Source organism: Vombatus ursinus, unplaced genomic scaffold (genome assembly GCF_900497805.2).
Source record: "Vombatus ursinus unplaced genomic scaffold, bare-nosed wombat genome assembly UNPS02008961.1, whole genome shotgun sequence".
In the NCBI taxonomy this organism is placed as follows: Eukaryota; Metazoa; Chordata; class Mammalia; order Diprotodontia; family Vombatidae; genus Vombatus; species Vombatus ursinus.
The window spans coordinates 3828369-3842903 of record NW_020948739.1 but is presented as its reverse complement, the minus strand read 5'-3'; the positions used below and the strand labels follow the sequence as shown (position 1 = coordinate 3842903).

General features: G+C 41.3%; 1 protein-coding gene and 1 long non-coding RNA gene across 3 annotated transcripts in view; one reads left to right on the top strand and one right to left on the bottom strand.

Annotated features, from left to right (window-relative positions):
* The window catches only part of LOC114034285, a 32128-nt gene extending 24399 nt beyond the window's left edge, over positions 1-7729 (bottom strand). The window contains exon 1 of the long non-coding RNA XR_003568084.1: positions 7526-7729. This is a non-coding gene — a long non-coding RNA (uncharacterized LOC114034285). The remainder of the gene's footprint in view (positions 1-7525) is intronic.
* Positions 7730-14054: 6325 nt separating this feature from the next.
* NIPAL2 (NIPA like domain containing 2) overlaps positions 14055-14535 on the top strand; it is a 131203-nt gene continuing 130722 nt past the window's right edge. For both annotated transcript variants that reach the window (XM_027849869.1, XM_027849870.1), the window contains exon 1: positions 14055-14349. In XM_027849869.1, coding sequence (XP_027705670.1) covers positions 14212-14349 — 138 coding nt within the window. In that variant the 5' untranslated portion in view covers positions 14055-14211. The remainder of the gene's footprint in view (positions 14350-14535) is intronic.

The following is a 14535-nucleotide window of genomic DNA, read 5'->3' as shown; positions in this document are numbered from 1 at the left end:
GACCCAATTCTGTGCCAAAGACACACAGTATTTGCAACTTATTTTTGCAAACATTAACTAATTAATATGTACAACATCCCTAAGAAGCAAGTCATAATGATATATGAGCTGGCAACCTAATTATCCCTAATTATTCACAAGGTTTCCTTTTCCAAGTGTCTTTTGCTGCCAGTTCAGACATGTATGCTTGCTTCATCTGATCTCAGGATGCAGGTAGCTAATGAATCCTCTGCTGTTCAAGAGTCTCTTGTTTCAAAACACCCACATTTCCCCCCAGGAACAGTTCAACCTGTACTCTCCTACATTAGGACAGAGAGTATGTTCTCTGGGGAGTATGTTCTCCACCCTCTGCTCCTGACCTTGAAGTCTTTCTTTCTGCCTGACAGTTCTGTGGGCAGCTGCTTCTTTCTCCCCCCTGGCCTCCTCAGAGACGTGGAGCTGGAAGGGACCTCAGGGGTTGTTCTAATTGTTTTGCCTTTACTTCTTCAGTTTCTCTTCTAATGCATTTCCCTCCTTCGGTTTTAAAATGCTCCTGCAGACAGACTATTCCCTTGGCCTCATTTTTCAAGTTCAGTAATTACAGAAGTGCAAGGCTGTGCATCCCATCAACTGGTTTTCAATAACACTGCCCAGCTTTAATTCTGTGGCTACCTCACCTCTCCAGGGGGCTCTACATGGGGATGAGAGTTTTCCATCACTTTAAGGGACAGAATCAAAATCTATTCTTTTTGACTCTTCCATAGGTTCCCTACCTAACTCTCCCTATGTGTTCCTGTTTTTTGACCCATTCCTCCACTCATTTTTTAGAAAAAAAATATTTCATCTGATAATCCTACTCCATATTTAAAATTGTTTTAACTCCTTAACTGGGTGTTCAGGGATAGATTTCAGGGAGTATATGAACTTGGATAGGGGGAAATAATTACACCTTTATTTTTTATTAACTTTTGTTTTCCTTTGCAATCAATTTTTTTAATCTTATGCATTTAAATGCATAGTTTAATCTTATGCATTTTATTTTTATAATTTTAAAATTAATTTTATTTATTCATAATTTTATATTGTTATAATAAATGCATAATTTAAGTGCTTATTTTATTTTATGCATTTAGAAACATCACTCTGAGAAGGGGTCCATCAGACTGCAAAAAGGGTCCACAACACACACAAAAAAAGTTAAAAAGTTCTATTCTAGCAGGATGCAACTTGTGCCTAGAAACTGAAGAATCAACAGAGAACTATGCCATGATGACAACCGCCTATGAAAGGATAACAGATCAGCAACTATCCTACAAATGCTTATCAAGTTCCTTCTACCAAGGAATGCAGAAATGAGAGGCAGCATGAAAGAGCAGGTAAAACATTAGTGATGGAGTCAGGAAGACCTGTGTTCATATCCTACTTCAGACACTTCCATGCTAGCTGTGCAACCTAATAAAAGTCACTTAACCTCTGTGAGTCGCAGTTTCCTTATCTGTAAAATGAGAATAATGCCTTTAAACCTCTACCTCACAGGGTTAGTGTGGGGGTAAAATGAGATAATGTGTGTAAAGCATTTTGAAACCTTAAAACACTATGTAAATGTCAATTGTTATTAATGTACTGGGGAGCTGTTAAGAATACATAGCAGAAGGGGCAGCTAGGTGGTGCAGTGGGTAGAGCTCCCGCCTTTGAGTCAGGAAGACCTGAGTTCAAATCTGGCCTCAGGCACTTGACATTTACTAGCTGTGTGACTCTGGGCATGTCACTTAACCCCAATTGCCTCACCCAAAAAAAAAAAAAGAATATATAGAAGGTTTGGCTTATGCAGTCCCCATATGAAAGAGGCACTGTCTGGGGAGGAGGAGGTGTTTCCAGAAAAGTATGATGGTATATAATGGCAATGTCCTTCCTAATATGAAGAATGCACAGATATTTGGTAGCTGGTTCTGGTCTGCTAACCATGTGATGAAGAAGCAGACTATTGATTGACTATGTAGCCAGAACTGGGGTCTCATTGAAGGCATCAACAAACAAACGAAGGTGGAGGATGCCATTTCTTGCCTGGGCATGGAAAGACAAAAACTGATGAAAATTCCTTGGTGGAGAGAGGGCCATAGGCCTTTATCCCTGCCTTGGGCCACTTATGTGGCCTCTGAACACGCAGCCCAGTTGTTGTTTCTGTCTCTGTTTTGTCTCTGATTTCCTGTGATAGGTAAAGGAGATTAGAAATAGCTGTGAACTTGTGAGCTTCAAAAAATAAAAAGCCAGGAGAATGAGCCTCCAGAATTCTGGGAGCTGGAACCCATGCCAGGATTTTCTGGAAGCCGGTTGGTGAGGAACAAAGTATTAACTCATCTACTTGACCCAGCCCAGCAGTAGATGGACTTATCCAGCAGGTGTTTGCTGGGGACCTCAGTGGGAACAACATTATGTACAAACTCGTTGGCTTGACCAACAGGGACCAAGGTAGCTTAAAGGAGAGTGTGTCCCCAGGTGTGTTCGGGGCGGGGGGAGGAGGGGGGGCAGATGTTTGTACATCTGATCTGGCTATATCTTTACAGTAAATATCCCTTTGGAAAGGTTAATTGATGATGGAGAGATGACTTGCAAAGAGTAGTTCTCAAACTTTGTTTTTTTTGATCCAGGCAAAATATTCTTTGTCAGGAGGAATCAGGGCCCACTGAATGTTTAAGTTGGTTATAAATAGGGGTTTCTGAGCAGAGGCTGGCCTCTGGACCTATTACACAGACCTTTCCTTTCCCTCCCCTATGTCCTCACTGTGTTCTTTCCTTATTTCCTCTCTACTGGCATCTCAATAAATAGAGTTACTCTTGTGACCTTTCCCCAGAGCCAAAGCCAGAAGAGCAGGAAGCATATGGCAACTGGGCCAAGGAGGGCCAAGGAATGTGGAAGTGTCAAGCTATGCAGAGGAAGACAGTAGGGACAAGGGGTGAGATGACGCTTTAAAACAGACAAAAGTTGGCAACTTTTTGCTTTTCATGAGGGCAGAACAGCATATTTTTTGAGAATCACTGCTATCATAAATATTAGAATGAGTGTCCAAGAAAGACAGAAATTTTATTCAGTTAAACAAATATTTGTTAAATGCCTACTATGTGCAAAGAGGCAAGGGGAGAAGATACAAAAGTTAGATAAGACAGTGCCCCAAATATTATGCATTTTATAACCTAGAATACAAATTAATTAGTAGGGAGAAAAGGCAGTCTGGGGTAGTAGCAAGAGGACTGGATTGAGTAAGAGGACCTAGGATTAAATCTCGGCTCTGCTACTTATTACTGATTTGATCCTTCTCTGAGTCTCACTTTCCATATCTGTAAAATAAGGGGGTTTGGACTACGAGATGATTCCTAAAATCCCCTTCTGTTCTAAACCCTAAAATGATCAAAAATATTTATTAAACACCTAAAATGGTCAAAAATATTTATTATGTTTCAAGTACTGGAGATACAAAAAGAGGCAAAAGACAATCCCTGTCCTCAAGGAGCTCACAACACAATGGTAAGTCACTTAACCTCTGATTGCCTCAGTTTCCTCATCTTTAAAATGGGGATAATAATACCACCTACCTTATCACCTACCTCCCAGGGTTATTGTGAAGATCAAATGAGATCATACTTGTAAAGCACTTTGCAAACCTTAAATGGGCAGCTGGGAGGCACAGTGGTAGAGTGCCAGGTTTGGAGTCTGGAAGACTCATCTTCCTGAGTTCAAATCTAACACTTACTAGCTATGTGATCCTGGCCAAGTCACTTCCTCACAGTTTCCTCATCTGTAAAATGAGTTGGAGAAGGAAATGACAAACTGCTCTAGTATCTTTGCTAAGAACACTTGGTCATGAAGGATCAGACACAACTGAACAACAACTATTATTATTATTTTAATTATAATGATAATAATATAAAATCCTGCTCTCACAGAAATCAGTGTACTAGGAGCAAAATTATCCCAGACTTTGGAGGAGATAGAGAATCCTTTTGGTTGATGAAGAAAATCAGGTAGAGTTTTATAGAGTAGATGGCACTTGAGTTGGGCTTTGAAAACAAAGGAAGAAGGTAGAAAAACAGAGGACATGTTTAGAAAACAGAAAAGCTCGTGGTTTGGCTGAAATATAGAAAAGATGAGAAGGAAGCAAAAAGAATAGATTAGCCACAGATTGTGCAGGGTCTTGGACGTCAAGCTAAAGAATTTGGACTTGGTTCTCATGGTAATGGAGAGCCACTGAAAGATTTTGAGCCTTAGAATCTGAAGCCCCATGTTATGCAAATGTAAGTTACCATTCTATCTCTGTAGTCAGGTAATTAACAAGTAGTTACCAGATAAAAGAGAAGACAGCTAGCTGACAGAAATGTTTGCCAGGAATGGCCAGCTAGGTTGTATAGTGGATAGGGCTGGGAATCAGGAAGACCTGATTTCAAATCCAGGCTTAGATACTGAATAGCTGTATGACCCAGACCAAGTCATTTGACCTCAGTATCCTCAACTGTAAAATGGACATAATAATAGCACCCACCTCCCAGGGTTGTGGAGAGGATCAACTGAGATCATACTTGTAAAGTGCTCTAGCATAGTGCCTAGCAAAAAGGAAGTGTCATGTAAATGTTAGCTATTATTTTACCACTATGAAAATCTGTTACCTTATATAATTTTTTAAGAATACGTTTTACCTGGTTTCTTTATCTCCTTGTGTATGAAACAAACATCAGTGAATGTCTCCCATTTGCAAAGCATTATGCTAGGTACAACAGAGATAAAAAAATATGAATGAGACAATAACTCTGCACTCATGCTAAATTCAAGACAGGTGCGAAACAAGTACTCAGCGAGATCCAAGGGAGGAATGATGGATAATCCTTACCAAAGGGATCAAACGTGGTGACTGAGCAAATGGAAACTTCACTAACAGAAATAAGTAGGTCAGAAGAACCAGCACCAGAGATGTGCTAGAGCCAGATGGTAAGAGCTGATTGTTAAATTTTCAGTGTGAGCATTTATATTTATTTATTTATTGGTGAGGCAATTGGAGTTAAGTGACTTGCCCAAGGTCACACAGCTAGTGAGTGTTATGTGTCTGAGGCCGGATTTGAACTCAGGTCCTCCTGACTCCAGTGCCAGTGCTCTATCCGCTTTGCCTCCTAACTGCCCCCATTTATTTTTATGCCTTGGAAATCAGCAAATCCTACAAATCAGAGCTTATTTTGTCTGTACTTTAGAAAATTACTGGGGAAATGTTAACTTTGAACATTTCTCCTATCATTTTCTTATATTATTAAATGTTAATAATGCACATTAAATTTAAAAGTGTGTCATCTTTACATTATTTTTTTTTCTGAGAGAGCCAGTTGTTAAACATTTACTAGGATACCTCTGACCAGCAGGTTTTAGGGGAAAGGTGGGTTTGATTTTGGACAAGTGGAGTTTGAAGTACTGGTAGAAATGTCCTGTGCGTCGCTGGAACTTGGAAGAAAGGTCAAGGTTGGAGAAAAAGATGCAGCAATCAGCATAAAGAAGCCATGAGAGCAATGAGATTGCTAATGGAAAAAATGAAGAGGGAGAAATGAAATCATGTAAATTGGTTAGCTTCCCTAAGTCCCCCTGTAAGAGGGGAGGGGGAAAAAAAGCTATAGCAATAGAACTGAACTTTTAAAAAAGAAATACTTATCTCTGAAAAACTGAAGTCCATTGGTCCAGTCAGTTCATTACCAAGCATTTATTAAGTACTTACTATGTGCTGGTCATTGTGCTAAGTGCTGGGGATACAAAAAAAGGCAAAAAACACTTACCTGCCCTTAAGAGACTCATAGTCTAATGAAGGAGAAAACTATTTAAGCAAGATAACAATCAGAGCAAATGGAAGGTGGTAGTCTCTTGGGTAGTTAGGTGGCATAAAGGATAGAGTGCTGGGCCTGGAATCAAGAGGACCTGAGTTCAAAATCCAGCCTCAGACATTTATTAGCTGTGTGACCCTGGCTAAGTCATTTGCTCAGTTTCCACATCTGTAAAATGAGCCGGAGAAGGAAGTGATAAACCAATCCAATATCTTTGTCAAGAAAACCCCAAATGGGGTCACAAAGAGTCTGGAACAACTCAACAACAACAGTCTCAGAGTGACTGGGTTTGCCTAAATATCTTTCTGTCAGGTATAATTTACTTTGTTTGCCAGTATCAAATCTGAATCAACTAATGTTTTTTATATTGCATCAGATTTTGAAATAGGAAAATAATTTCAAGAATCCAGAAGAGCTTCAAGTCTTTTTTATTAAGAAAAATAAATACGTATAATTCTAAAAGCTATGTTTCTGTGTCTGCTTCTGTCATCCTTCTATGCAGTTAGAAGCCTGGTACACAGTATTCCTTCAAAGTCAGCAGGTTTATTACCTGCAGAAGCCTTCAGAATGAGGCTGGTATTTACCTACTTGCATCACTCCCTTTCCATACAAGCCCTGCCCTGGATAAATTACCTGAATATTGACTTACCCTAAAATAAATGCTATACACTGTACACTGCTTAAACCTGCCCTTGGTTAGTTAGCCTGTTTATTACTTCATAATGATTCAGTTATTCATCCTAACCACACCCTTACAAGCAGGACATGGAAAGTTCCTCACAGAGAAGAATAATAACCATATTTACATTTAGTGTTACAGAAAGAAAGGGGAAGACTTGTCTTTTCCTTGCCAAAGTCTGTCATGTTTTTAACAAAATTTGTTAACATGACAATAATAATTAATAATATGTGTATGTAAAAACAACTGTTTCTGGGCCTAGGCCGAGTCATTTGCCCTTTCTCAATTCACTAAAGGCCCCTTTACTTCTGGACCTACATATGGGAACCAGGTTCAGTTCCGGGGAAGCCTTGTCCCTAAAGAGAGAGGTCAGACTCTTTCTTGATTATTCTCTGGCTCTGGAACTGCAGGGGAGAAATCTCTTAAAGCTCAGGTTTCACTCATATCTAGGGTCTCCCAAAAAGGGGACAGTAATCCAGTTCAGGTATGGGACAGTCATTTATTTCCCTTAAACAAAGGAAATTCTAAGCACAAAAGACTCAAGAGTTTTCATTGCTTAGACTTAAGCACTAGCTATAACTTATAACTACTATTATGTTCTTATGGGGTGATGCTATTTAAAACATCAAAACTTGAAGCATTTTGTGGGTCTGATGAATTAGCATTTCACCTTTACCTTCACTCTGGACTGTCCAAACAAGTCCCTCCGGGGCTATGGCCATAGGCAAGCCAAGCCAGGGTTTAGGATCCTTGTCCTGCCAGTGGTCATCTCCAAGAACCACTGGAACAGGGGACCTCTGGAAACATAGTTGGCACCAACTGAGGAGCCAATCAAACATAACCTCACAAGATGATCCTCTGATTTTAGGGCTTTCCCTCTGAGATCATCTTTAATTTATTCTACACATATCCTGTTTTCACATTGTGTTTAAATGTTGTCTCCCTTGTTAGGCTGTGAGCTCCTTAAGAACAGTTCGGTGCCCAGCACATATTGGATGTTTAATAAATGATTACCTACCTGACCAACTGAGACATCTATCCAATGGATCATTGCTCAGTCGCCTATAAGGAGGAAAGAAAATGAAAGCAGAAGTGGTAGCTAGGGCTTTGAGAGTCAGTTTCAGGCTTGCCTTAGTCAACACATGTACTTCAGTGGCTCAATGCTCCTAGATACCATGGGAATCTTCCTCTGTGCCTCCAGGTAGAAACTTGAACAGTTCTGATACACTTGGCAGATGAGAAACAAGAGGGAGCCAGAGTGTGAAGTCATCTCTTCAAGGTTCACTGAGTGGGCCACTCCTCCTGGCTTAGTGGCCAATCCTTCTGGTGTAGATATCTCTTGCCAACATCATAGGATAAAGGGACCTAAAAGGGCATTGCTTAGTCAACCCAAATCACTCAAATCCTTCAGCAATGAGCCATATGTTAACATGGTAGCTCACCAGATACTGCATGCAATATACCCTAAACTTAGAGCTCTTTAATTATTATAATTATATATAATATAATATAATATAAATATTATAATATTAATAAGGAGTTCTTAACTTGCTGTTCATGGACTCCTAATGGGTCCATATGTTTGATGGAGTCTATGAAGTTAGATGGGAAAAACTATATCTTTATTTTCACTAACCTTCAACTGAATTTTGTCATTTTCTTCAATTATTTAAAAATATTATTTTGAAAAGAGGTCCATGGGCTTCACCAAACTGTCAAAAGAGTCCAAAACAAAATATGGTAAGAACCCAACCCAGACACAGATACAGACACAGAGACTCAGACATACACAGACACAGACACGTACACAGACACAGACACAGACACACACACACACACACACACACACACACACTCAACTTGCTGGTATGATGCAACCTACTCTGTTTCAATAAACTAGTATTTGTTAAACCTAGAATTATTTCAAGCGTCAATGGGGAGGAGGTGGTATGTGTCACATGAGTTCTGAATCTTAAAGGTAGAAGGGAGCTTGGTCTAACCCAATGCTGAACAGCAGTTTCTATAATGTCCCTGACAGGTGTTCACCTGGCTTCTGCAGGAAGGTTTTCAGAGACAGGGAATTCACTACCTTTAGAGACTACCCATTTCTCTTTGCCAGAGTTGTGTTAGGAAGTTTCTTTACATGAAGCTTAAATCTGCTAGATAACCCAGAAACCAAAGAGAGTTAAAAGCAAAAGTAGCACTTACTGGGGGTGCTCCCTCTCCTACTGGTATAATCAAGGGTACTGAAAGTTTGCCTGGATTCACAGATTCTAGTTTTACTGATAAAGCAGACAGAGGATGAAGGGGTGAGGACCTCTACATTAGCCAGAGGTCTTGAGTGCAGTGTCCATCTGCCATAAAATGGTATCTTCCTCAATACCGAAAAGCATTGGGGACAAACTTGGGCAGTGAACTGGCAAGAGCAGAGAAGGTCCTAATTACTGACAAGCTCCCTCCCTCCTGTGAGAAGGGTACTTAAAGCTTTATATCCTCATTGAAAAGTATACCAGTGTGTGGCATTGTACAAGAGGTTGTCAGGTACTGTATTTGTTTTTATATTTATTTCCCCAGTGCTTAGCTTAGTGCTTGGCACATAGTAGGCATTTAATAAGTGCTCTCTCATTCTTTCATTCTTATACTCACAGTTTGAATTATGATTTGTATATAGATGAATCCCTATTCTATCTTCACTTCAGATTATCTGTCTACTCCAGTATTCCTTGTTACATATAGGATGTTTTCACTTAGAGATGGAATCTAGAATTTGTCCTGAGGTCATCTAAAACCAAATCTTCCATTTCTAAAACTAAGGTCATTATCTTTACCCACTTTTATCTAATTTCCCCATTACCAAAAATAAAACCATTATTTTTCTTTTTTAGGACCAGCCTTAAAAACATATGGAATAGGTAGTCACTTAAATGATGTGATTTGAGGGACATTGAAAGGTCCTCAGTCCTTAAACATACCCTCCACAGGCCTTCCCACAGTGTTTGAGTTTCTCACTCTCAGAAAAACATTCCTCCAAGTTGAGGCATCAGCTCTCAAAGTGTGATCTGGGGATCTTTGGGAATCCCTGAGACCCTTTCAGAGAATCCAAGAAGCCAAAGCTCTTTTTCCTAATAATACTAAAGCATTTCAGTTTCTAATAGCTATAACCCACATAAACAAAAGCTTTTGGGATGTCCTCAATAATTTTAAAGAATATAACGAGGTCCTGATACCAGAAAGTTTGAGAAACAGAGCTAAGGAACTATGTCCCAGGAACTTTTTTGTTAAAATGTAAATACAGAACCCTCAAGATGGATAATTACTACCTTATTAATGCAAAATTAGTCCTTTAGCATGGATTAGTTTACTTTAGAAAGGCTTGTTGTTGTTCAGTTGTGTCTGACTCTTTGTGACCCCATTTGGGGTTTTCTTGGCAAAGATACTGGAGTGATTTACCATCTCCTTCTCCAGTTCATTTTTATAGATGAGAAACTGAGGCAAGCAGGGTTAAGTGACTTGTCCCGGGTCATAAGCTAGTAAGTGTCTGAGGCCGAATTTGAGCTCATGAAGATGAGTCTTTCTGATTCCAAGCCCATGGCTCTATCCGCTGCACCACCTAGCAGTCCGTATTCTCATGTAGAGTTAAACTCAAAATGTTTTCTCTCTTTCCTCATTATGGCTACCTATCAAAAGCCAGGAATGTGGCTAGGCAGAAAAAAAATAAAAAAGAAAGAAAATGACCTTGCACTCTAGGCTTAGCTTTTTCTCTAGCCTTTTCCTTGCCTACTCATCTACATGTAAGAGTAGAAGAGATTTGGAACTGAAAAAACTGGGAAACCCTGAACCCCAGATGTGTGTGATAGCTATTGGGCAAATAGCCCCACTATGGAGGATGACCACTTTAATTAAGCTCTAGAGGTTAAAATCTAGAGGTCTATGGAATGCACACCATGAGCAACAGTGAGCGCCCAAAGAGAGACTCTAAGTCCACCGACCAGGAAATTTAGTCCAAAGCAAAAAGAGTTGAGGCTGAAGATACTGGCGACATAGCTCTGAGTGTGTCAGCCTTTTACTCTGAAAAGCTTAATGTCTGGGGCTGTCCATCTTTTACAAAGGAGATGAGAGCCCTCACAGCCTGCTGAGTCTTTCAAAGTGGCCTCTCTGTTTCAACAAAATGTAATACCAGCAACAGTAGAAGATGTCCCAGTCTGATTTCCTACAATGAGGACTAGTATAGCTCCCCTTAATAAAAGTCTAAACGTTTCTTGGGGAATAGTTTTTATCATAGGTTTAGAGCTGGAAGGGACCTTGCAGTCATGTACTATAAACTCATTTTTACAGCTGAGGAAACTGAGGTCAAGAAAGGTTAAGTGACTTGCCCAAGTCACATTGGTAGGTACTAAATAATGGCAAAGCCTAGATTCGAACAAGGTCATCTGACTACAAATCCAGTGTTCTTTCCACGCACTGTTGTCTTTACCCCACTTACACAGCACTGGACACAAAGCAAGCCACTTAATGTTTGCCTTCTTCGTAAGAACTGTGTGGGAAGGAATAATGACCATGAATTTGTCATTTCAGTCATATGCACACACTTGGATAGCAACACAAACAGCAGTGTCATACTGAAATATGGAAAACATATTACAAAGCATAAAATCAGCTGTCTCCTACTAAATATGGGGCTTGCTTCTTCTGAAATAAGTACTTTTAATACAGTGCAAAAGGCAAAAAGAAAAAAAAAACAACTGTAAAGTGAGAGCAAGTACAAGACTCAGAAGGCAGGAACTAAATATATTTAGCTCTGTATCAGGAATAATAATTTCTGTTCTGTTCCTGGCTTCACCCTTGAATCACTATAATCCAATTAAGCCTCTCTTCTCTCCTGTAAAATAAGGACCAGAGATTTATAAAATATTAGAGCTGGAAGAGGACACTACCAATGTGGTGGGCAGGATGATTATGAAGAATCATTAATAAAAATAGACTGAACAAGCAATAACTGCTATTTAAAATATCCAGATGTGGAAGTGAACTATGCAGTGACTGAGTTGGTGAGTACTCGATGCCATATTGGAAGATATTTATTTTTTTAATTCTATTATAGTTTGGGACTCAGAAGGTTTCTCAGCAGAAAGCAAAGTCAGTATTGCCTTCTGCAATGTCACTGCAAAAAAAAAAATTAGAATCAGTTCCAATCATAAAAGTCCCAGTGTTCATTTTCTGCTGATGCAATTTTCATAGAATTTAGAGGCCAAAAGCTACCTCAGAGACCATCCAGTCCAATCCCCTTATTTTACAGAGAGGAAATTAAGGCTCAGAGAGGTGATGGGATTTGCCCAGTGACCCAAGAAGTAAATATGCAGCCGGGTTGTCATGTGAACCCTAGTCCTCAGGCTCCAAATTCCAGGGGTCTTACCATTCCCTACCTAATGTTTCAAGCAAGAAACTGTAATGCCTCTGAGATCACTTTTCATCCTTAAGGTGGCTGCTGCCTGCTTTCTATACACACACACACACACACACACACACACACACACACACACACAGAGCTCCTGGAAAAGGAAATACTTGTTCTTCCTTCCCCCCTCCCAAAACCTTCACTACTTAGAGGGCAGTCTCTGTGGTGGAAGGATGCTAAATGGAAAAGCATTGTGAACTCAGAGTCAGAACATCTTTTGTCTAGTTCTGACTCTGCCACTAACTATCTGTGTGCCCTGGGGCAAATCACTTGCCCACCTTTCCCCTCAGTTTCCTTATCTATAAAATGAGGGGCTTGGAATAGATGACCTTCTAGAATCCTTCTAGCTCTTTCTGTAAAAGCTATTGATTAAAAATCCCAGAGGCCCAATCAGAGGCAGCTGGTGATGCAATGGATCTGGAGTCAGGAAGACCTGAGTTGGAATCCAGCCTCAGACACTTACTGGCTGTGTAATCCTGACCAAGCCACTTAACTGATTTTTGGTTCAGTTTTCTCAACCGTAAAATGGGGGTAATAACAGCACCTACTTCCCAGAGTGAGGATAAAATGAGATAGTAGTAAAGCACTTAGCACAGTGCCTTCCTTTCCCCTTTTACAAGTGTCTATATTGTATAGCCAACCAAAAACAGTGTATAGAAACACAGAATTTTAAAGATGGAACGGAAGGGCCATTGAGATCAGCTGCTATGAAACACCAAACTCTAGTACAGATGCAGACAAAATTTGGGCAAATCCCTTTGTTTACTATACCTATCCTGGTTTCCTGGCAACAGTTATAGCTCATCCTAAAACCCATTCTCCGAAAGGAGATAGGAAAGGCATGGACAAACAAAGGCAATTTCTTTACCTTCCAGATTTCTTCCAGCTTGGAATCCTCTCCCTCTTCACTTCTGCCTCTAAGAATCCCTGGCTATCTTCAAGAGGAAACTCAAATACAGGTTTTCCCAGTCCCCCTCTCCATCCCCACTCCCAATCTTAGAGCTTTCTTCTCCAAGATTACCTCTATACCTAACCTGTCTTCAATGTACCAAATTATTTACATGTTGTCTCCCACACTAGAATGGAAGCTCCTTGAGGGCAAGAACTTGTTTTTTGTTGTTTGTTTGTTTGTTTTGTTTTTGGCACAAAGCTTTGCAAATAGTAGGCCCTTAATAAATGCTTGTTGTTTAACTGCGGGGTACTTCATTTCAGAAGTACTTATTGAGTGTTCCCAGTTTATTCTAGGTACTGTATTGGGATTAAATAACAACAACAACAACAATAATAATAATTCCTGCACTTAAAATGTATATATCAGTTCTGTTCCTGAAAGTGCATACTGGGGAATGAATGCTTCTCACACTTGAAATGCAATTAGAAACTATACCACAGTATAGGTACAAATAAAATTGCAGGGTAATGATTGTTTTGTTTTCCATTGGTATCTTTGTTTCTCCATTTGGAAGCCTTCTTCAGGGCTATCCAAGGGCTGCTGCATGGATGCGATACGTATTGAAGCACTTTGTAAACTTTAAAATAATTCGGTTATTATCATTATTAGGACCTCAGCAGGGAAGACCGTAGCTCTTTCCTTCGTTTCACCAGCCAAGTTCCTTCAGATTGCTTACCCGGTACCCACTAGAGACAGTCCTTTCTCCCCTACGGCTCGGACTTAGAATTAGAAGGTTCAAGTGCCATCTAATTCAAACCCTTCATTTTAGAGATGAGGAAACTGAGGTCCAAAGTGGAGCTAGGGAGCTTGTGTAAGGCTACACAGTTCATTAATAGCCGGTCAGGGACCAGAACCCAGGTTTCCAGAATCTCGGTCCAAAGCTTTATTAGTGCGAGGTCCAGGTGAAAGCCTCCTAGGCCCCTTCCCCACTTCTTGATGGCGGTGCGGGAGGCAAGGGGGTTAGGATGCCGCCTCTCACCCTCAGGATCTTCTTCCACCTCTGCCTGAGGTGACTGCACGATAGTAAGGTGGCTTTCCCGCCCCACCCCAAAGGTGCCAGTGCCAGACCAGGAAGTGTGCGCGCAGCCTCTGCCCTGCTCTCCCCAGGGGCAGCGCCGCCTCCTCCGTGCCGCACCCCCACCACCTCCCCACGGCCAGCTGAAGGTGCTGGAGGGCTCGCTCTAGACAAGGCGGCCAGGCTGGGTGAAGCGAGAGAAGAAAGACAAGCAGACTGAGAGGAGGGGGCGGCGGGGTTTTCGCCCTCGGGGCGCTCCCCGCCTCCCCACGCGGGCACCTAATGGCGTCCTTGCAGTCCGAGGGCTCGGGGGACGTGGGTTTCTCCGAGATCCTGGACGAGCTGGCATGGAACTTCACCTACGGGGCTCAGGGCGCGGGCAACGGCTCCCTCTCCGGCTTTTGGTACAATAGAAACCAGGTAAGGAGCCGAGGCCACGCCGATCCCCACCTGGGCAGTCCCCACCTGCGCCGCTGTCACCTGGGAAGCCCCCCCCCCCACATGCCCTCTGTCATCTGGGCAGTCCGCCCCTCAACCTGCGCTGCTCTTGCCACTGTATTCCCTCACCGGCATCTCTCTCACCTGCGTCCCTCTCACCTGCGCAGC